At 36.8% G+C, this 24,628-nt stretch overlaps 1 protein-coding gene across 9 annotated transcripts in view; it reads left to right on the forward strand.

Moving 5' to 3' along the window:
- ARHGAP28 (Rho GTPase activating protein 28) overlaps window positions 1–24,628 on the forward strand; it is a 245,692-nt gene that overhangs the window by 171,629 nt on the left and 49,435 nt on the right. For 7 of the 9 annotated variants that reach the window (XM_087438880.1, XM_004421088.3, XM_087438885.1 and 4 more), the window contains 4 exons: window positions 7,712–7,768; window positions 9,817–9,941; window positions 18,357–18,421; window positions 20,577–24,249. In XM_087438880.1, coding sequence (XP_087295006.1) covers window positions 7,712–7,768; window positions 9,817–9,941; window positions 18,357–18,421; window positions 20,577–20,671 — 342 coding nt within the window. In that variant the 3' untranslated portion in view covers window positions 20,672–24,249. Of the gene's footprint in view, window positions 1–7,711; window positions 7,769–9,816; window positions 9,942–18,356; window positions 18,422–20,576; window positions 24,250–24,628 lie in introns of those variants that run through there. The other 2 variants (XM_087438881.1, XM_087438882.1) reach the window with 2 other exon arrangements.

Consider the following 24,628-nt stretch of genomic DNA (forward strand, 5'->3'; position numbering starts at 1 on the left):
AGTGAGAGTTTCACTTCTTCGTTACCTTTTTGGATTTCTTTTATTCTTCTTTCTTGCCTAATTGCTCTGGCCAAAACCTCCAGTACTATGTTGAACAAGAGTGGTGAGAGTGGGCAGCCCTGCCTCATTCCTGTTCTCAGAGGAATGGCTTTCAGTCTTTCCCTGTTGAGTATGATGTTGGCTGTGGGTTTGTCATAAATAGCCTTTATTATGTTGAGGTACTTTCCTTCTATTCCCATTTTGTTGAGAGTTTTTATCATAAATGGATGTTGTATCTTGTGATAGACAAAGGTTTTTAATTATGTTGAAGTATAATTTATCTACTCTTTCTTTTGTTGATCATGTTTTTGTTTTCATATCTAAGAATCCTTTGTCAAATCGAAGATCATAAAGATTTAACCCCACGTTTTCTTGTAAGAATTTTATAGTTTAAGTCTTACATTTATGTGTTTGTTCCATTTTGAGTTATTTTTAGTATATGGTATGAGGAAGGGGTACAAGGTCATTTTTTTGCATGTGGTTATCTGGTTGTCCCAGCACCATTTGTTGAAAAAACTATTCTTTCCTCAGTGAATGGTCTTGGCGCTCTTATCAAAAATTAATTGACCATAGATATATGAGCTATTTCTAGACTCCTAATTCTATTCCATTGGTCTATATATTTATCCTTATGCAAGTACAACACTGTTTTGATTACTATAGTTTGTTGTAGGTTTTGAAATTGAAAATATGAGTTCTCTGACTTTGTTTTTTTCCAAATAACTTTGGTTATTTTTGGTCCTATGCATTTCCATATGAATTTTAGAATCAGCTTTTCCATTTTTGCAAAAAAAGGTAGTTGGAATTTTGATAGAAATTGCATTGAATATGTAGATCGATTTGGGAGGTATTGCCATCCTAATAATATTAAGATTTCTATTCCATGCAAATATGTTACTTTTCCATTTATTTAGGTTTTCTATAATTTCTTTCAACAATGTTTTATAGTGTTCAGTGTACAAGTCTTGTACTTCCTTGATTACATGTATTCCTAAGAATTTTATTCTTTTTGATACTATTGTAAATGGAATTATTTTCTTAATTTTATTTTTTGGATGGTTAAATGTTAGTATATGGAAATACAGCTGATTTTTTGGTATATTGATCTTATATCCTGCAATTTCACTGAAATCATTTATTAGCACTAAAAGTTTGGTTTTGTGTGTGTAAATTCTTTAGGATTTTCTCTACATAAGGTCATGTTATCTGTGAAAAGAGGTAGTTTTCCTTCTTCCTTTCCAATCTGGATGCCTTTTATTTCTTTTTCTTGCTTAATTGCCCTGGCTAGAACTCCAGTAGAATATCAAATAAGAAGGCAATTGCAGAGATCCTTGTCTTATTCCTGATTTTAAGGGGGAAGCTTTCAGTCTCTCACCATTAAGTATGATGTTATATGTGGGTTTTTCATAGATTCCCTTTATGGGTTTGAGAAAAATCTGTCTTATTCTTAGTTTGTTGGGTGTTTTCATGAAAGGGTGTTGAACTTCAAAAAATGCTTTTTCTCCATCTATTGAGATGACCATAGGGGTTTTCTTTCTTCATTCTATTAATATGGTGTATTACATTGATTGGTTTTCATATGTTGAACTAACCCTGCATTCTTGGGATAAATTCCATTTTTTTTTTTTTTAAGAAGTTTTTTTTGTGTGTGTGTGAAGAAGATCAGCCCTGAGCTAACATCTGATGCCAATCCTCCTCTTTTTGCTGAGGAAGATCGGCCCTGAGCTAACATCTGTGCCCATCTTCCTCCACTTATATGGGACGCCGCCACAGCAGGGCTCGACAGGCAGTGCGTCGGTGCATGGCCAGGATCCGAACAGGCGAACCCCGGGCTGCTGCAGCAGAGCGTGTGCACTTAACTGCTTGCACCACCGGGCCGGCCCCAGGATAAATTCTACTTGGCCAAGGTGTATAATCTTTTTAATATGCTGCTGAATAGGTTGCTAGTGTTTTGTGGGGTTTTTTTGGTAAGGAAGATTGGCCCTGAGCTAACATCTGTTGCCAATCTTTCTCTTTTTGCTTGAGGAAAATTAGCCCTGAGCTAACATCCATGCCAGTCCTCCTCTACTTTGTATGTGGGACACCGCCACAGCATGGCTTGATAAGCAGTGTGTAGGTCTGCACCCAGGATCTGAACCCGTGAGCCCCAGGCTGTCAGAGCAGAGTGCACGAACTTAACAACTATGCCACCAGGCTGGCCCCAGTTGCTAGTATTTTGTTGAGGATTTTTGCATCAACATTCATAAGGGATATTGGTCTGTGGTTTTCATTTCTTGTCATGTCTTTGTCTGACTTTGGTATCAGGGAAATACTGGCCTTATAGAATGAGTTAGGAAGTGTTCTCTTCTCTTCACTTTTTGGAACAGTTTGGGAAAGATCAGTGTTAATTCTTCTTTAAACATGTGGTAGAATTCACCAGTGAAACCATCTGGTCCTGGACTTTTCTTTGTAGATTTTTTTTTTTTTTTTGATTACTGACTCAATCTCTTTACATGCTATAGCTCTATTCACATTTTCTATTTCTTCTTAAGTCAGTATTTATAGTTTGTGCCTTTCTAAGATTTTGTCTATTTCATCTAGGTTGTCTAATTTGTTGGCATACAAATTATTCATAGTACAGATGGTCCCTGACTTACAATGATTTGACTTACAATTTTTCAATTTTATAATGGTGAGAAAAAAACATGCATTCAGTAGAAACCATACTTCAAATTTTGAATTTTAATCTTTTCCTGGGCTAGCAATATGCGATATGATACTCTCTCATGATGCTGGGCAGCGGCAGCAAGCCACAGCTCCCAGTCAGCCAGGTGATTATGAGGGTGAACAACTGAAACTCTACAGTGTACTGTGTTGCCAATGTTTTTTGGATGAATACCCATACAACCATTCTGTTTTTCACTTTCAGTGCAGTATTCAGTAAATTACATGAGATATTCAACACTTTATTATAAAATAGGCTTTGTGTTAGATGATTTTGCCCAATTGTAAGCTAATATAAGTCTTCTGAGTGCATTTAAGGTAGGCTAGGCTAAGCTGTGATGTTCAGTAGGTTAGTTGTCTTAAATGCATTTTCAACTTATGATGTTTTCGACTTATGATGGATTTATCAGGGTGTAACCTCATTGTAAGTCAAGGAGCTTCAGTATTCTCTTATAATTCTTTTTATTTCTGTAAGGTTGGTAGGAATATCCCCATTTATATTCCTGATTAATAATTTGAATCTTCTCTCTTTTCTTGATCAGTCTAACTAAAGGTTTGTCTATTTTGTTCCTTTTGAAGAGCCAGCTTTTGTTTCATTGATTTTATCTATTGTTTTTAATTCTCTAGTCCTTATTAAAACTCTAGTCTTTATTATTTCCGTCCTTATGCTTGTTTTGAGTTTAGCCGGCCATTTTTAGTTTCTTAAGGTGGAAGGTTAGGTTATTAATTTGAGATCTGTCTTTTTTAACGTAGGCATTTACATCTATAAATTTTCCTCTGGGCACTACTTTTGCTCCATCCCATAAGTTTTGGTACATTGTGCTTCATTTTTGTTCATCTGAAAGTATTTTCTAATTTCCCTTTGACCTTTGACCCATTGGTTATTTACGAGTATGTTATTTAATTTCCACATATTTGTGAATTTTCCAGATTTCCTTCTGTTACTGATGTCTAATTTCATTCCATTGTGGTTAGAGAACATATTTTGTATTATTTTAATATTTTAAAATTCACTGAGACTTGTTTTGAGGTCTAATATATTGTCTATTCTGGACAATGTTCTATGTGTACTTAAGAAGAATGGATTCTGGTGTTGTTAGGTGGAGTTTTCTATAGATGTCTGTTAGGTCTAGTTGGTTTACAGTGTTGTTTTTCCTTTCTGATCTTATCTAGTTCTTCTATCCATTATTGAAAGTGAAGTATCGAAGTCTCCAACAATTGTAGAACTATTTCTCCCTTCAGTTCTTTCCTTTTTTTTGCTATATGTCCTAGTTTCTTAATTCCTCCATTACTCCCTTCATAAGTATTTTCTAAAGTACCACTTTAATTCTTTTATTGTTTCTTTTACTATATATTTTTGAATTATCTCCTTAGTGGTTGCCTTGGGGACTATAAGTAACATGTTAATTTATAACAATCTAGTTCATATTAATACCACCTTAATTTCAACAGGATATAAAAACTTCCTACCTATATACATCTGCCTCCCCCCAGTTTATGCTGTTATTGCCACAAATTATGGCTTTATAAATTGTGTGCCCATCAACATATTTATAATTATTGCTTTATGCACTTGTCTTTTAAGTCAGATTGGGGAAGAGTGGAGTTATAAACAAAAAAAATACATTAATACTGTCTTTTATATTTACCTATGTAGTAGTAACCTTTACTGGTATTCTTTATTTCTTCATATGGAGTTGAACTACTGTGTAGTGTCCTTTCATTTCAGCCTGAAGGACTCTCTTTAGCATTTGTTGTAGGGCAATTTTGCTAGAAGTGAACTCTGTCAGCTTTTGCTTATCTGAGAATGTCTTAATTTCACCTCCATTTTTTAAGGACTATTTTGGCAGGTAGAATTTTGGTTGTCACTTTTTTTCTTTCAGTACTTTGAACATGTCATCTGTCTTCCTGCTTCTATGGTTTCTGCTAGAAAATGAGCTGTTAATCTTACTGAGGCTCTCTTGTACCTGATGAGTTGCTTTTTCTCTTGCTGTTTTCAAAATTCTCTCTTTGTGTCTGTCTTTTGATAGTTTGATTATGATGTTTCTTGGTCTGGATCTCTTTTGAGTTTATCCTATTTGGAGTTTGTTGAGCTTTTTGGATAGATAGATCAATGTGTTTCAGGAAATTTGGGGAGTTTTCAGCCATTGTTACTTCAAATATTCTTTCTGTCCCTTTCTCTCCTCTCCTTCTGGAACTCTCATCATGTATATGTTGGTGCACTTGATGTGGTTCCACAGTTCCTCTTAGGGTCTGTTCATTTTTCTTCACTCTTTTTTCTTCCTGTTCCTCATACTGGATAATCTCAACTGACCTATCTTCAAATTTCCTGCTTTTTCCTTCTACCTCCTGACGTCTGCTGTTGAACCCCTCTAGTGGATTTTTTATTTCAGTTTGACTTTTCAGCTCCAGACTTTCTATTTGGTGCCTTTTATAACTTATATCTCTTTATTGATATTCTCTATTTAATGAGATATCAGTCTCATGGTGTTCTTTAGTTCTTTAGACATGCTTTCTATTAGTTCTTTGAACATATTTAAATAATAGCTGATTTGAAGGCTTTTTCTAGTAAGTCCAATGTCTATGCTTCCTTAAAGAGTTTCTTTTGAAACTACTTCTTTTTCCTGTGTATGGACCATATTTTCTTGCCATTTTTTACCTGCCCCATAATTTTTTATTGAATAATGGCCATTTGAATGTCATAATGTGGAAACTTTGGACATAAGATTTTTTCCCCTCCCCAGGGTTTGTACTTGCTGCTTGATGTGGCTGTGGTTCATTTTTTTAGTGAGTTTTCTGCTGAACTAATTTTGTAGTCTGTATTCTTTGTTTTGTGTGGCTACTGAAGTCTCTGTTCCATTTGCTTAGTGGTTAGCTAATGTTTTCACAGAGATTTTCTTAAACACCTGGAACCAAAAAAGTCTCCCAGTCTTTGCAGATGAACTCTGTGTGTTTGTTGGGACACACCTTCAACATTTCAGCCAGGCAGTTTACAGCTCTGCCTGAGCCTTCACTTCCTGCTTGGGCAGAGCCCGAAGGTCAGCCAGAGGTGAGAGCTTAAGTTCTTTTTCAGGTCTTTCCTGAATATGTGCATAGCCCTGGGCATGCACATGGCCTTCTGGATTCTCCAGAATATGTTGGAACTTTTCAAAGACCTTATTCCCGAAAGCATCTCAAGCTCTAGGCTTGCCTCCCAAGCTTTTTAGTTAATCTGTGATTTCCCCCAACCCTTATCCACTGCATCAGGCAGCAGTGATTAAAACATTTGCCTGTAAATGTTTTCAACATTATACCACTTTTGCACTGGTCAAGTTCCAAGTTAGGCAAGATAAAGGTGAGCCAAAAGAGCCAGTCATCAGGGAGCCACCAGATAGGTCAGAATAAATAATTAGAATTCTTTGTGAATGAAGTCCATTCTGCTCCCTCCAGTACCTGTATCAGGAATGCAGGCTGTTATTTTCAAGGCTATCACTGAACTAGGGAACTGAGATGGGAAAAATGTAAATTAAAATGCCACCAAGTTCACTGTTCTTATCAAGATTCAGCTATTTTTCTTAAACACTGGTTGCAACTTTTGGGTTAGTGTCCAGAGTTCTGAAAAAGTTGATACTGACAGTTTTTGACAGTTTATTCATTGCTTTTATGGAGGGACAGACTTTTGGAGTCCTTTCTCTGCCATTTCACTCTGGAAAATTTTAATGGCGTAAGTATGATATCTGTGGAGCTGAAGTCAAGGTCGGGTCAGGCTTTGCCTGCTGCTAGCTGTGTGAGACTGTGTGAATTAAAGTCTTTCTCTGAGCCTCAATTTCCTTATATTATAAATTTTGGGGAAAAGTAATGATATCTATTTCATAGAGTTGTCATTAGCATCAGCTTACATATTGTGAGTATAAAGCACTGTATAAACTGTCTGATGCTATCTGAATGTGAGTTATTTTAATGGTTTCGTTGTAAACAGAACCAAGTAGAGTTTAAAGGTTATAAGTACCATGGAAGCAAGCACTTATAGGTGAAGACAGGGTCTTTCTTCAGACCTATTGTACTATGCCAAGTTTTTAACTTTGATTGGAATAGACAGTTCATTAATAGATTACAAAATTCAAAAGGTAGGAAAGGGAAAAACTATAGAATAAAAATTGCGCACCTCTGACTTCCATCCCTGGAGACAAATAATGTCACCATGACAGGGTGTGCGTGCGCAGGAACATGTAGGTGCATATACTTCCAGAGAGGCACTGTGCACATACCAGCAAATATGAACATATGTTCTTCCCCCTTTTTGACATGAATGGTAACACACATGAAACTGTTCTGCATCTTGCTGTACTGACTTATGAAATCGTGGGGATTATTCCATAGCAGTCCGCAAAGCCTTCTTTTTTTTTTGTGAGGAAGATTAGCCCTGAGCTAACATCTGTTGCCAATCCTCCTCTTTTTGCTGAGGAAGACTGGCCCTGGGCTAACATCCGTGCCCGTCTTCCTCCACTTTATATGTGGGATGCCTGCCACAGCATGGCTTGATAAGCGATGCGTTGGTCCGCACCCAGGATCTGAACCTGCGAAACCTGGGCCACCAAAGTGGAGCGTGTGAACTTAACCACTGTGCCACCAGGCCAGCCCCACAAAGGCTTCTTCTTTGCTTCTTTTGCCTGATATTCTGTAGACTCACCATAACTTATTTAAGCTTTTCCGTATTGTTGAATAGATTGTATGCAATATTTTGCTATTAAAATTTATTCATTCACCAGTGAGTAAACTTGTATATGTGTCATTTCTCACAAAGAAAGTATATTTGTAGGATAAATTTATGGATGTGGAATTATTGGGTCAAAGTGCATATAAATTTTATGATTTGATAAATATTGCCAAAATGTTTTCCATAAAGGCTGTACCAGTTTTAACACTTTTAACAGCAGCATATGCTTGTTTTCCCAACATTAATCCTAAAGAGTAAATGTGTTTTATTTAGGTTACAAGCCCCAAGACTTCAAAGGTAGTACAAAAATCACCCTCTTCGAGAAGAATGGTGAGAAAACAAATAATTTCCTTTCTTCTCTAATTATTAACCCCCTACGTAGTATTCTCTGGCTATATCTACTGTATCTGTGTATAATTTGGTCATGATATATATCCTTCAACCTGACATTTTCAGTGTGGCATATGAAGAAATGGTATAGGGACTCAACTAACTGATGAGTCAAAAGGTGTGGTTAGGCATCCTGTACCCAAGCGTGAATACTATAGGAAGCTATAGGGAAAATGTGATGATTATGATCACAGGTTCAATAATGTCAAGTGTGTGAAATTTATCTTATAGAGGCTTCTGGGGAGGAAGGGGAGGGACATGAGATGATCCCAAGAGTCTTTTAGGAGTGTAATCTTGGCTGCAGTGAACCAGGGGCACTCTGCCCCCTCCCAACTCCACATCCCTCATATCCATTCCCTATCATGCTCTTGCTATTACCAGTAGAAAAGTACTGTAGGAACTGACCCTTTTAAAAAATATTTTGTGTTAGTTTCCTAGTGCTGCCATAACAGACTGCCACAAACTGTGTGGCTTAAAACCACAGAAATTTACTCTCTCACAGTTCTGGAGGCTAAAAGTCCGAAATCAAGTTGTTAGTTTGGTTGGTTCCTTCTGAAGGCTGTGAGAGAGGGATCTGTTTCTGACCTCATTCCTGGCTTTTGGTAATGCCAGCAATCCTTAGCATTCCTTAGCTTGTAGATGCATGACTCCAATCTCTGCCTCCTTTATATGGCATTCACCCTGTGTGTGTCTGTGTCTTTTCTCCTTTTATAAGGACACCAGTCACATTGGATGAAAGGACCACCCTACTCCAGTATGACCTCATCTTAGCTAATTACATCTGCAATGACTCTATTTCCAAATAAGGCCATATTCTGAGGTGCTGGGCTTAGGACTTCAACGTATTTTGCGGGGGAACACAATTCAACCTATTATATATTTCTTCTAGGGGATATGTTGAGTCAATTCACATAAACCTTCTACATCAACAACACCGTCCTTTGAGAATGTACGGATTTAAAATGATTACCTGAGGAGTAGCCAGATCCTCAAATAGAAATTTATTTCTGTTTATCTCTAGATAGAGAATTAATTTTTAAAACATTCAAAATTTTGAAACAAAAGGAATTTTCCATTCAATCCTGTCAAAGCAGAAATTTCTGTTAATTAGACAGCACCATTCTTTGACTGTTTCATTTAGATGAGAGCTCCGAGGTCCCCAGGCCAATGGCATCATATGAAAGCAGAGACGCTCTCTTCCCCAGCAGCAGCCCACACTTGCTCTTCGCAGTGTTACCAGCACACTTTGAGGGATCAAGTTTCAAGTGCCCATCTGGAATTCAATTTGAGCTTGCCTTTCAATGCTACTGACTAAAGAAAAAGGATTTTTGAAAAGCCATATTTTCTAATTGATCCTTAAATTTTTCAGAAGAATCTTCTTAAAATAAATTGAAATACCGACTTGTGCTTAAATAGGCTTATTTAGGACATTGTTCCAAGAAATGAACTGATAGAAACAAAAGATTTTTGTCATAACCTAGTTTTACCTCTCTCATGATTTTAAGGCATTTTAGGAAGACCCAAGCATATAGGAAAAGTAAAATCCCAGGTTAAGTTTAGTCATTAGTGAATCTCCTGTTAAAAAGAAAGCAGTGTTGGGGCCGGCCTGGTGGCACAGTGGTTAAGTGTGCGCACTCCGCTTCAGTGGCCCAGGGTTCGCAGGTTCGGATCTCGGGCACACAGCAACGCACCACTTGTCAAGCCATGCTGTGGCGGCTTCCCATATAAAGTAGAGGAAGATGGGCACAGATGTTAGCCCAGGGCCAATCTTCCTCAGCAAAAGAGAGGAGGATTGACATTGGTTGTTAGCTCAGGGCTGATCTTACCAAAAAAAAAAAGAGAGCAGTGTTTCATTCTGGTTAAATGCTGGTCATGTTTATATGATTTCCTCACTCAGAGTGCCACTGATTTTCATCTCTTAAGTGCAATCATTGAGCTGATATTCATCCCAGTTTGACAGAATGTACTGAATTTTTCTTCATTGGCAGTCTGATGTGCCGGAAGGAGTCATAAGGGTCCATGCTCCACTTCTCTCGAAGGTGTCGATGGCCATTCAACTCAATAGTCAAACCAAAGCCAAAGACATACTCGCAAAATTTCAATATGAGAACAGGTGAGTTTAAGTGAATATAGGTCTCTGTATGAGGAAGATGAACCTTTATCTGGTGAGTAAATTTCCAGGCATTTACAAATTTGGACTTTTTGAAAAATTAGAACCTGTTACTTTAGGGACTTGACCGGTAAATGAAGAATCAAAAGCAGAAAAAGAAGTTAAGTTAACAAAAGAATTGTCAATAACAAAAGTGTTATTTTTTTTTTTAAGGAATTTCTACGATTGGGATTCTTAGTGGCTTCATTTACTCAATGAGTTTTACTTTTTGTTAGGAAAAAATATATAGCAAATTAGTTTTGTACCTATCATCTTGATAAATGTCCAGGAATATCATTATTCCAGGCTTGACTGGGCTTTAACATGCCTGTATCAGGTAGAGTTTATGTAGTTAAGGGAACATCATAGCTGTTGCTTTCCTTAAAACGTACTACCAACAAACCTTATGATCAGAATGATATTTACAAAAAATATTTTTGCATATCTGCCAGAAGTCACCTTAAAAGAGCATAAATGATGATAATTTTTGTCTCGGCTTGCTTATTCAAGGATAAACATTTACCCTGAGCTTTTTAAAATTTGAGAAGCACTGGTTTAAATTTACCCATTAGAGAGCAGCTACAGTTTAATGGTTTCTAGTAAAACTGAGAATATCCTTTAAAAGAAGCTTTTCAATGATAATAAAAAGGAGGAGCTGTGGGGCTGGGCTGGTGGCATAGTGGTTGGGTTAGCGCACTCCACTTCAGCGGCCTAGGGTTCGCAGGTTCAGATCCCTGGCACAGGGATCTGGCACAGACCTACACACCACTTACCAAGCCATGCTGTAGCGGCGTCCCACATATAAAAGAAGATGGAGGGAGATGGGCACAGCTGTTAGCTCATGGCCAGTCTTCCTCAGGAAAAAGAGGAGGATTGGCAACAGATACTAGCTCAGGGCTAATCTTCCTCACCAAAAAAAAAAAGGAGTAGCTATGTTGAGCAAAAATAGCCAATTGCAAAAGGTTGCATACTGCAATATTGCATTTATGTAACATTTTTGAAATGACAAAATTTTAGAAGTGGAGGATAGATTAGGAAATGCCAGAGGTTGGGGAAGGGTGATCATTGGGGAGGAGATGGATGTGGTTATAAAAGGGTGACATGAAGGACCCTTGTGGTATTGGAACCAGTCAGAATCATGACTGTGGTGGTGGATAAACAAGCCTCTGTAAAACTGTAGTGAACTCAATACACATACACAAATGATTGCAAGCAAAATGGGAAATCTGAGTAAGATGCATGGATTGTATCAATGTCAATATCCGGATTGTGACATCATACTGTAGATTTGCAAAATGTTACCATGTTACCATTGGGGAGAAACGGGCAAAGATCTCTCTGTATTACGTCTTACAACTACATGTGAGTCTGTAATTATCTCAAGAAAAATTTCAATTAAAAGAAAAACAGGAGTAGCCAATAAAAGTAATCCATGGTGTTAGAGGCCAGGATGGTGGTGTTCTGTGAGAGAGGAAGGAATAGTGTCTAGAAGGCAAGACAGTGGCTTCTAAGAATTCCTTTTTTAGATATGGGGCTGGTTACATGGTGGGTTCACTTTGTGAAAATTCTTCAAGTCGTATATTTATGATGTGTGCACTTTATGTATGATATGTATACACACACAGACGACATATGTACACACACACATAAATACATATATATATATGTACACACTAACATAAAAAAGATAAGAAGAGTAGACAGAGGCCAACAGGAGCCCCGAGTATTTTCCTCTCTGCTACTGGCCCCGAGACCTGAGATACTGTAAATAGTTACCACGTAGCAGTAATACAGAAACTGAAAATTCCATTGGAGGGATTTGGGCATCCAACAGATTCCTAATTATATGTGTTACAAAACTGTCTCTGTACTCTCATGTAGACCTTTCGTAGAAAGAAAATGTTTCTAATAAAAATAAAGTAGAGTCAATGACTGCAGATAGACTCAAATCCTTTGTACCAACTTCTTCTCTAAAGATCTTATCCTAGCCATTCTCTCCACTATTATAACTGTGGGCTATTTCGCTGTAAAAGTTGTAAGCTGGCCCATTTTTGCATATTCACCGGAGGCTTATTTTCTGACTGACTGCTCAACACCTCCTGTGTTTAAGTAAAAAAGGAGGAGAGGAGTCCTGTTGCTCCCAGATCCTCCCTCTTACAGCTAAAAAACCCTAGACACAACACAACAACAAGCATACAAAGGCTCTGAAAGGTAGAAGGAAGAGTGCTCACTGCCTGGGGACGCTGGGCCTTGTGAAAGGACACGGGTGGTGAGTGTCTGGGTTTCCTTATCTCCGCCCGTACATCCCAGGCAGGATGCCGCAGAAACCTCCAACCTGGCACAGGCACAGCCAAATAAAAGCTCCAAGAAAAGTGTGTTCCCCTAGCCAAAGGATCGAGGAAAGAGTGGCAGCAGAGCCCAGCAAGTAACACTGGAGGCAATGAGGCAGAGCCGGTTGGTGTCCCACTTTCACTGGACAGGTAGGTGTCAGTGGGGCCCAGTGAAAAGCTGAACATACACACCCACTTGTTGCTAACCTCAACAGGAGGACTGCCTGCCAAAAAATGAAGGTAAATCAGATCCAGAGTCTCATAATGTAATATCCAGATATCCACTATATGACACAAAACTCATTATTCCTAAAACCAGGAGAATCACAACAGGAAGGAGAAAAGACAATCAACCGATGCCAGCACCCAACTGAATCAGATGTTGGAATTATCGGACAAAGATTTTACAGGAGCCGTCATAAGAAATGCTTCAACGAGCAGTTACAAATTCTCTTGAAACAAATGAAAAAATAGAAAATCTCAGCAAAGAAGTCGAAGTTATAAAAAAAAACCAAATGGAAATTATAGAACTGAAAGATAGATAACTGAGATAAAAAACTCACTGGATGGGCTCAATAGTAGAGTGGAGATGATAGATGATATAATCAGTAAACATGAGGACATATCAATAGCATTATTTATTCTGAACAGCAGAAGGAAAATAGACCAAAAAGTAAAAATAAATACATCCCCATGGATTCATGGGACTGTAACAAGAGAGCTAACATTTGTATCATTGGAGTGCCAAAAGGAGAGAAAACAGTGAGACTGAAAAAGTATTTGAATAAATAAGGACTGAAAACTTCCCAAATTAGCAAAAGGCATAAACCTACATATTCAAGAAGCTAAGTGAACCCAAATAAGACAACCCAAAGAAACCCATGCCAAAACATCATAATTAAACTGGTGAAAATTAAAGACAAGAAACTTTGGAAGCATCCAGAGAGAAGCAATGCATTTCCTGTAGGGAACAGCAATTCAAATTACAGTGGATTTCTCATCTGAAACCATGGGAGGCCAGAAGAAAGTGGCGTAACGTTTTTCAAGTACTGAAAGAAAAGAACTTCAAGCACGAACTCGATATCTAGCAAAAATATCCTTCTAGAGGAAATGAAGACATTCTTGAATGACGGAAACTAAGATTTTGTTGCTAGCAAACCTATGCATAAAGACTGGCTAAAGGAAGTTCTCTAAACAGAAAGGAAATGATAACAGAAGGCTTCGAGCATCAGAAAGGAAAGGAAAACATCAGAATGGGTAAAAATAGGAGTAAATATAGTAGATTGCCCCACTCCTCATGCATTTCTTAAATCGTATTTGATGACTGAAGCACCATCTCATGTGGTGCTCAGTGTATATAGAGGACATGCTTAAGACAATCACATTTAAAAAGGGTGGAAGGTCACCACTTCTTAAATGTGGTCTATGCATAGTGACTTCCTTCCAAAGAGTACAGTATGTAAAGAGGGAAAAAAAACGACTTTATAGTCAAGAAATTGGGCCTCAGCCAGGTGATCAAGGTTAGCATCTACAGTGATGTCATATTGAAAGCTATGATGAAAATGGCAATGTACCTCTGTCGTTCGCATCCCAAGAACACATAACTCCAGATGAGAAAAACATCAAATGAGTCCCAAATGAGAAACACTGCAAAATACCTGTCCCATCCTCAAAACTGTCAAGGTCATCAAAAACAAGGCAAATGTGAGAAGTAGAGACGGCAAATAGAGATGATTTTATTTCCTTCTTTACAATCTGTATGCCTTTTACTTCTTTTCCTTGCTTTACTGCAGTGGCTTAATCTTCTAGTAGTATGTTGAACAAAAGTTGTGAAAATAGGGGCTGGCCTGGTGGCGCAAGTGGTTAAGTGCCTGTGCTCCACTGCTGCAGCCCAGGGTTCGCTGGTTCGGATCCCAGGCGCATCCCGACACGCTGCTTGGCAAGCCATGCTGTGGCGGCATCCTATATAAAGTGGAGGAAGATGGGCACGGATGTTAGCCCAGGGTCAGTCTTCCTCAGCAAAAAAAAAAAAAAGAGGAGGATTGGCAGATGTTAGCACAGTGCTTTCTCCTCACACACACAAAAAAAAGTTGTGAAAGTAGACATCCTTAATTTTAATCTTGGAGGGAAAGTATTCAGTCTTTCATCATTAAGTATGATGTTAGCTGCAGGTTTTTGTGGATGATCTTTATCAAGTTGAGGAAGTTTTCCTTTCCTAGTTTGCTGAGAGTTTTTATCATGAATGGGTGTTGGATTTTGTCAGATGCTTTTTCTGTAGCAATTGACATGATCATATGATTTTTCTTATATTGATATGGTGGATTACATTGATTGTAGAATGGTGAACTAACCGTGCATACCTGAAATAAATTCCACTTGGTATAGTATATAATTCTTTTAATATATGTTGGATTAGATTTGCTAATACATTGTGAGGATTTTTGTATCTAAATTCATAAGGGATATTATTCTGTAGTTTGTTTTGTTTTTTGTATTGGTTGTCTGGTTTTGGTATCAGGGCAATACTAGCTTCATAAAATGAGTTGGCAATGTCCCTCTTCTAATTTCTGGAAAGGATTGTGCTATATTGGTGTTAATTCTTTAAATGTTTGCTAGAATTCTCCAGTGAAACCATCTGGGCTTGGAGAATTTTTTTTTTGGGGAAATTTTTAAAGTACTGATTCAATTTCTTTAATGGCTATGACTGTTTCATCTTGGTTGTGTTTTGGCAATTTGTGGTTTTGAGGAATTGGTTCATTTCTTTGCAGTTTTTGATTTTGAACATACAGTTGTTCATAGTATCTCCTTATTATCCTTTTAAGGGAAACCTTATATACAGTGATATCCTGTTTTATTCTTGATGTTGATGATTTCTATCTTCTCTCTTCTCATTTTTGTCAGTCTTTCTAGAAGTTTATCAATTTTATTGTTTTTTAAAAATAACCAGCTTCTCATTTTCCTGTTTTCGATGTCATTAATTTCTGCTCTTATCTTGATCTTTTCCTTCTTTCTGCTTGCTTTGTGTTTATTTTACTGTTATTTTTCTAGTTTCTGGTGATAGGAACTTAAATAATTGATTTGAGATCTTTTCTTCTTTTCTAATGTGAGCATTTACTGCTGTAGATTTTTCCCTCAGCACTGCCTTAGCTGCATCCAATAAAATTTGATGTTGTGGTTTTATTTTCATTCTATATATTTTCCAAATTTTCTTTAAGGACGTTGTCGTTGACCATGGATTATTTAGAAGTGTGTGATTTAATTTTTAAGTATTTGGATATTTTCAAGTTGTCTTTCTGTTACTGACATCTAGTTTGATTCCTTTATGGTCACAAAAGATATTCTTTATGATTAAAATTATTTTAAATTTTTTGAGATTTGTTTTGTGGCCCAAGATATGGCCTATCCTTTAGGATTCTGTCTTGATTTATTTATGGTGTTTTTGAGTATATTGCTTTGATCTATCGGTTTAATGCAATTCCTATCAAAATCCCAGCAAGATATTTTGTAAACGTGTACAAGCTTATTCTAAAAATTTGTATGGAAAGGCACAGGCCCTAGAATAGCTAAAACAATCTTGAAAAAAGAATAAAGTAGGAGGATCATTTTACTAGATATTAAGGCCAACTGTAGAGCTATAGTAATCAAGACAGTGTGGGTATTGGTGGAGGGATAGACATTTAGGTCAATGGAACAGGATAGAGAACTCAGAAACAGAACCACAGAAATATGCCCAACTGATTTTTAAAAAATTTTTATTGTAAATTATACATAACATAAAATTTACCATTTTCACAATTTTAAGTGGCATTACGTACATTCACATTGTTGTGCAATCATCACCACCAACCATCTCCAGAACATTTTTATCATCCCATTCTGAAACTCTATTGCCATTAAACAGTAACTCCCCATTCCTCCCTCCCCTAGCCACTAGTAATCACTGTTGTACTTTCTGTCTCTATGAATTTGACTATCCTAGTAACTGATTTTTGATAAAAGTACAAAAACAATTCAATGAGGACAGATAGCTGTCTCAACAAATGGTGCTGTAGCAATTGGATATCCATCAGCAAAGAAAAAAAAAATGAACCTAGATCTAAACCTTACATCTTACACAAAAATTAACCCAAAATAGATCACAGATTTAAATGTAAATGTAAAACTTTTAGAAAATAGCATAGGAGAAAACCTTTGTGATGTAGGGCTGGTGAAGAGTTCTTGGACTCAACATCAAAAGCATGATCCATAGAAGATAAAAGTTGATAAATTCGACTTCATCAAAATTGAAAACGTCTACACTGAAAAACCCTGTGAAAAGGATGAAAAGACAAGCTAAAGACTTAGAGGAAATATTTACAAACCACATATCAAACAAAGGACTAGTATCTAGAATATATAAAGAACACTCAAAACTCAGCCGTAAAAAGAACAAACAATCCGATTTGAAAATGAGCAAAAGACTTGAATAGACATTTCAAGAAGATGATAAACAAATGACAAATATGCACATGAAAAGATGTCAATATCTTTAACCATTAGGGAAATGCAAAACCACAATGACATATCATTAACCACCAATAGGGATGGTTTAATATAAAAAATAGTGACAATACCAAACACCAGCAAAGATACAGAAACTGTATCACTCATACATTGTTGGTGGGAATGTAAAATGGTATAGTCACTCTGTAAAACTGTTTGACAGTTTCCTATAAAACTAAATGTGCATCTACCATGTGACTCAGGCTTCACACATCTGGGCATTTATCAAAAGGAATGAAGATTATGTTCACACAAAAAACCTGTACACAAAGGCTTATAGCAGCTTTATCTATAATAGTCAAAAGCTGGAAAAAACCCAGATGTTCTTCGACAGGTAAATGACTAAACAAACTTTGGTACATCCATACCCTGGATGGTATGGTAATCAGCAGTAAAAATGCAACAACTTGGGTGACTCTCCATGGATTTATGCTGACTGAAAGAAAGCCAATACCAAAAAAAGTTCTATACTGTATATTTCCATTTGTATAACATTTTTGAAATGACCAGTTCATAGAAAAGTAGAATAGAGGATGAGGGTAGGGATGGAGAGAGACGTGGAGAGGGAAGAGGTGTGGCTATAAAAGGGAAACAAGAAGGATCTGATGGGGATGGAAATGTCTGCATCTTGACTGAATCAATGTCAACATTCTGGTTGTAACATTGCACTAGAGTTTTGCAAGATTTTACTGTCAAGGGAAACTGGGTAAAGGGTACAGGATCTGTCTGTATAATTTCTTACAACTACATGCAAATCTATAATTATCTCAAATAAAAAGTTTAATTAAGCAAAAAAAAGAAAGAAAAGAAAAGAAGGCACACATCCTTCTTCCTTCCAATAGAGAGCTGAGGACAATCTTTTTGAAGTGACCAAGCTGAAAGTCATTCCTGAGTGGGATGGAGATCAACAATGGTGTGGTCTTTCCAGACTCTTCTACCCCAGCATTCTGGTCTGGGGTGAAAAAATTAAATTGGGCAATTATTTTCTCTGACTTGCTTTTATTATAGAGCAGAGACATGCAATGAAGTCAATGTTAGTTTGCAAAGTGCTAGGCAAGCTTAGAAATGTGACATGGGTTGAGGAGAGACTCCCAGTTAATTTTTGGCAAATATAGAAATGAAACCTGACTTCCTTTGAACTGATAATGTGACCAATGACAAAGCAATATTAAACACCCGGCTGCTCCTTGGACAGCTTGATGTGCCAGTAAGTTTTCTCCCTAAAATGGAGCTGACAGTTGTGGATAGAATGAGCTCTGGGTCGCTGTAGAGCGTGGCAGCATCCACCTTGGTCTGGAATAGTCCCATCCTCTCTGTGCCTCAGATGCTTGCTGTGTCAAACAGGAAAAAAAAATTGTTTTTATCATAATTTCACTCATAATAATAACTTGTGGGGTGTATTTCACTCAAGGCAAAATGAATTGTTTGTTGCCATGGTTATTTAATTTACAGATTCACCTCAGATTGTGAAAGAGGGTTAAAATATATTGCTTTCTCCTCTTCTCAGTCACAGTTCATCAGAGTGCATTAAGATTCAGAACCAAAGGTTATATGAAATTGGAGGAAATATAGGTAAGCATTCTTTAACTATTTTTACTCCTAAATTCTCTGATTACTCTAGAAGAAATATAATACTGTTATTGTAAAAGTATATTTTACAATTTTCTTAGATATAAAAATCACTAAGTTGCTGATTTTTTTAATCTCATGTAAGAACAGTATGACTTTCCTAAAATATTTTCAGAATTTAAATGTGAATATTTTAGTTGATATGAAATCAACTTTTGGGTCTTTTAAATGTGACTCAAAGTTGGAAAGTCTCATTCTGGAGATTCATGCAAAACAAAGAAAAGAACATCATGGAACTTTCAGAATTGTGACAACCTTTTTGTTTAACTTCCCTAGTTTCACTCTCAGCCCAAGTTCATTCTCGCTGTTTCTCCGAGGGGAGAGAAAAGGAATCAAAAGAAAATTCCCTCTGCTTGCATCTCTGTCCCTCCTCACAGCCCAGAGGAAATATCCGCGCTCCTGTTTACGGCCAGCTCCTCCGCCCATGCCTCACTTTGTGCCCCCTCCCGCCCAGTTAGGGTGTTGAGCCAGTCGTTCCTCCATTCTCTGCTGCATCATCAGCTTTTCCCTCCCAACTGCATCACCTCTACATGCACAAAAATTTTGGTAATTCTCTCTCATCTTTATAAAACCCTCTCTTGACCCCCTTCAAGTCACTCCCATTTCTCTGTACTTTTTTACAGCAAAAACTCCTTGAATCAGTTGTGTATACTCCAATTTCTTCCTCTTGTTCTCTCTTGAAACAACTCTAGTCAAGCTTTGCCCCCAACACTTCATCAAAATTGCTCTCTTGTTGAGGTCACCAGAGAACTCTTATGTTGTGAAATCCAGTACTCCATTCTGCACACACATACACAAAAGTGTGCGCTCTTGAAAACATTCTTTATAATTGCCTGAGTTGATCTTTCCCTTCTTTGAAAAAAATACTTTTTTCACCTGGTTTCAAGGACAACCTAAGCTTCTGGCTTTCCTCCCACTTCACTGGCTGCTCCTTCTGAGTCTCTTTTGCCTGTTCCTTCTTATCCTCTCAACCTCTTAACATTGGAGAGCTGGAGGGCTCAGTCCTTGGAACTCTCCTCTCTCTACATGAAACTTCCTTGGTGAGCTCTATCCATCTTTGCTTTAACTCTACCCGTATGCTGATGTCTCTTGAATTTATATCCAGACTTCCCCTTGAGCACCAACTTTGCATATCCAATCACAAGGCACATTTTGCCTTGGGGCCTTTGCATGTGCTCGGTCTTTTGCCCAGAATGCTCTCCTTCACATTGTTCATGTCTCACTCCCTCACCTCTTTCAGGTGTTGGCCGCCATATCACCTTCTCGATGAGACCTCCCTGGATCATACCCGCTCTATGTGCCTTCCCTGCTTTGCTGTTCTCTAACGTTCTTATCACCATCAGACTTACTTTATATCATACTTGCTTATTTGCTAGTTGCCTTTTACCACTTTTAGAATGTAAGCACCCTGAGGGCAAGTATTTTTGACTGGCTGATGCATTGCTGTAGCCCTAGCCCCTACAATAGTACCTGGCACATAGTAACTCTCAAGAAATATTTGATAAATGAATGAGTCAAGTAAGCAATCAAATCTTGGTAGTTTTGTTGAGACTTTAGTATACATTGCAAACACATGGTACATAAGATTTTCAAATGCATTTGCCCCTGGAATGATCTTTTGGTTGTTATCATTTCCAGCTGTCCTGCCTATGGGCATTTGCATCCATAGTAAAGAAACGAAATAACCCTTCCTAAAATAAACTTGATTGTAATCTTTTCTAGTTCTGGTCAAGTTACCGTCTGTAAAACCATTAGAGGACATGTTTTATCATATAAATGATCAGTTTATACCTGAAACAAGTTCCTGCCATATTTTTCTAATTGATCTGGTGAGTCTAGCGAGTAATTTGCCTGTGGTTGGTATGTCTGTTTTTTCTACATGGGATTTATTTGAAGGACATCACAGTCAGAAAGGAAGGAAGGTAGGAAGGCCAATTTTGCTAAGAAACTTTAAAATGTGTCTACTTACTTTTGGCTGAGAGAACTATATTGGCCTTGTTCAAACCTTACATACACACACACACACACACACAAATGCACACACATATACAAAAGTGTGCGCTCTTGAAAACATTCTCTGATTTTCTCTTTCCTTTAGGACAGCATTGCTTGGATCCAGATGCTTATATATTGGATGTATATCATGTAAATCCTCAAGCAGAATGGGTGATTAAACCCCAACCAATTTTTTGAAATACCCCCCAAGATGGCAGCTATCATGTATTATATGCCAAGATCCTACATTTGGTAGGGAAAAAAAACAAGACTGCTTTTGACATGTTTGTTCCTATAACTCTCTTGGTGTTTCTTGGCCCAAGTGATGTCTCCCAGCATTGTCAGCATGAAGTATGGAAGAGGAGTGGGTTGATCATTTGAGCTGAAGTTTCCTCAGGATGGTTCCCTGATAAGAGTGAAAGAAAGGGGATGTCAACTTGAATCATTTGTAGTACTTTGACTTCACAGCAGAAATGAACTTGTCCTATACCTGGGGATAAGAAATACTTCTTTATGTAGCAAATGCTACCAAACGGAAGAGATGGAAAAGACTCTTTTTTTATACTTATGTTATATACATATATATATTAACCTTTTTGAGCAAGAATGCCAGAAATATCAATAATTTCTGCCCTGCAAAATAATTCAACTCTACTTTCCAAAGGGAATCAGTTTCTAAAGTTACACATACAGTATTTATGCTCTGACTCGCTCCTGAATTGGAGGAGGAGGAACTTTTGTTTAAAGAACACTGTGTTGTTATGTATGTCGTACTGTATTATGACTATCAGCATTCTGGTGCAAACGAACATTTCTCATCATGGATTATTGAAAATTGATATTTTTTAAACCTTATTCTCTTATGATTACAGGTCCCCATAGCAAAGGTTAGTTTGACAAAGGGCGTTCTTAGGCTTTCGTAACCTTCTGTGTAGTTAATAGTCACAGAGCCTCTATTTTCTCATCGTGATTATGGTGCTCAAGAAATAGGTTTCCATGTGCCGGGCACAGATTTCCTTTCCTGACCAAACATATCATTTTTTATATTTCACAACTATAGACAGTTACTTCTGCAGCCTCAACTTAAAAATACAGAACTGCGTTTATCCAACTGCTCTTTATCCAAGAGTGCTGAAAAATACTATTATATCCAGATTTTACATGGTATAAAAGCAGATTTTGTTTCTGTTCATCAATCATAGATGTGGCTAACCTCTGTGGATTAGCATCAGGCATATTTGGTAAGTGGGAAACTGTATCACTATCAAGATCTTGAGGACCGTTTTCCAGACTTGCAATTGGCCAGAACACACAGTTCTCCGCAATTCTAATTGAAAGCAAATCTAAAATGTGCTGAGGGGTCAGACGGCTCTGCCTTTTGTCTTGAGACTACAGATACAGTCCTTCTAGGGTTAGCTAGAAATGAGAACAGAGGTCTCATTTATCCCACATGTGTGCTTTGGATTAGAATCCACAGATTGAGATTTTGATGAATTTATATCAGTTTTCATGAGATCTAATGCCCAAATGACTCTTTTGCAATTCAGACAATTCAAACAATAGACAGAGTTGCTCACAAGTGCAGAAAACATAATGAGATAATAATTTAAGCCCATATATAGAAGAAATATTTTGTATTCTGCATTATGCCTTGATGTCTATAAAAACACTACTTAAATTCAACATGTAGATAATTGTGTTTCTGGCCATTAGAATTTTGTTATATTTTTACAGAAAATTCAGATATCCATTTGTTTTATTGTTTATTTGAGAATTTTCATTTCCTTTGCCTGAAAACCCTTTAGAAGATAAATATGTGCTCTAAGGTTTATATTTATTCCTACATTTCATTAGTTTTCAATATATGGCTAATTGATGGCACATGAGTTTACATAATGACTTTCAAGAGTCTGAAAAAAAAAGGCTTTTATCCTTTTTGCAATTCGAACAATAGGAGTAAACATTTTATGTTATGTAGTTGCTAAGTTCCAGGACATAAGATGGCAATAATTTATGCCTACACACATGGAAGAAATTCTTCAAATTAGCTGCCTTACACTTCTATGTATGTATGAAAACAACGACTGATTTTTGTCATTGTATTTCCTCTCATTTAGATAGTTAAATTCTATTGTGTTTCTATAGGAAACTCACAGATCTGTGCATTTAATATTTTATTCAGGCACTCTCATTTCTTGTGTGTAGAACATGTACATGAGTTCCACATGTTTTAAGATTTGCTCCACTTGTCATTAGTTTTAAACAAATGTCTAACAGGTGACAAGTAAAAATAAGTTTCTGAATTTCTTATCCACTTTGTGGTTTTAGATGTCAAAAACTTAGCTGAATTAATAACTTTAAATTAACCACTGCAATGTATTCAAGGATGTATGACAACTTTCCAATTACTACACAGTATGGAAGGCCATGTCAATACCGGTATATCGGATATTACTTTTATTCTTAGTCATAGAGTCAACTAATTGATTAGAGAAGAATGTTCAGTAGACACACAGACTAATTTTTGTGTAAAGAGATTCTTTTTACTAATTTCATTGGTAAAGAAAAAACAAACCCCTACAATTAAAATTCACAAATACCTGTCAACTAAGTATTGAAAAAACTATCTTTGCCTTAGCAAGAGTTGTTTTAAAATAGTTACAGTAATCAGTAAAAATGAACAGTATATTTGCAAACAAAAAAAGAGTCAGATACTGGGCTTCTAAATTCTATTCTTAATAGCTTCCCGCCTCACCTCTTCCCAAAGTGTTCTTGGTGTACAGTTAGGAAAATAATATCCAGGAAAGCATTAGAGAAAGTTCACATTTTAGGAACATTTATTCAGGAAAAAAACCCTGGAACTGGCTCATTTTTTTTCTCCATTCTGCAAAAGAGGATCCCTTTGTTAAGCAGCTCACTTGGGGATATGACTTTTGGAGTCAATGATCTTCAAAACTGGAATATTAATTTCTTTACAATGTATATACAGTATAAACTACCTCACTTGCCTTTCTTGGGGAAAAAATTAATGGACTTTAACAATTTTTGTTACAAACTGTCCCTGAGTCTTATTATTTAAGTCACTCCATTTAGCTTTCAATGTACATTTAATAATATACATTTAATGATGTAAAATATTTTTAGCAAAAGCTTTAAAGCCAAAAATACTCTGTACCTGTGATCTGTGGTATACCCTAAGAGAATTCCTGTCCTTTAGTCATTGTCTTGTGTGTTTACCATGTGGAGATGCAGGTTTTCAAGTGGAGGAATTACTGTTCATCTCTTCTCTCAGGCATTTTTCAACTGCTTTTCTGTAGTGTACTTGACTAGAAAGTAACATGAGATTAAAATGTCCCTTCTTTCTATCAAGCATATTTCAGCTGTTTTTCACAAATGTATTACATGCCTGAAGAGAATATATATTATAGGATTGAATAATTCCTAGTTTCTGACAAGCATTTTCAACTCTTTTCCATAAATATGTCACTTAATGAAAAATAATATGACATAGATTAAAATTTTTCAAGCATTGCCAACAGTTTTACACACACACCCCTCTTAATTTAAAAAGAATATCTTTCAGGCATTTTCCAACTATTTTCTAAAACTAAGTGATTTGATTGGAAAGTCTTGTAATGTCATGAAAAATGCCATGTTTTATGTTATCTCCTGTCTCAAAAGTTAGTATTGATTCTTTTGTCCCATCGGCTTTCATTGTTAAGTATAATATGTATGTTGCATTTTATCCATAAAAATAAAGAGGAAAAAAACTAAAAGCATAGTCTCAAGAATTCTTCTGTTCAACTAGTCTAAGAGCACCATGGTACTGGTGAAAGAAAAGGAGCTGTAAAGTCAGAAGGTTTGTGTCTGAGCCCAGTCTCGGTCACTTCCTAGCCAGACAGTGGTCTTGTGCAAAAGCCACATGGCACTATGGTAATGGTGGGTGGTTGTGGGTAGGGGATAGATTGAATGAGTAAAAACTATTTCCTAAATTTGTTTGAGTTGGTGCTTTGTCTGGACAGGTTTTTAATATGTACTTAAAAAAAATACTTTTCAGTAGATACAGAAAAGACATTTGACAAAATTCAACTCTCATTCATGATTTTTTTAAGAAATTCAACACTTTTTAATGTTGTATTATATATTTATATATAT

The sequence above is a fragment of the Ceratotherium simum genome, chromosome 14 (genome assembly GCF_057802395.1).
Source record: "Ceratotherium simum simum isolate JZ-2026a chromosome 14, ASM5780239v1, whole genome shotgun sequence".
In the NCBI taxonomy this organism is placed as follows: Eukaryota; Metazoa; Chordata; class Mammalia; order Perissodactyla; family Rhinocerotidae; genus Ceratotherium; species Ceratotherium simum.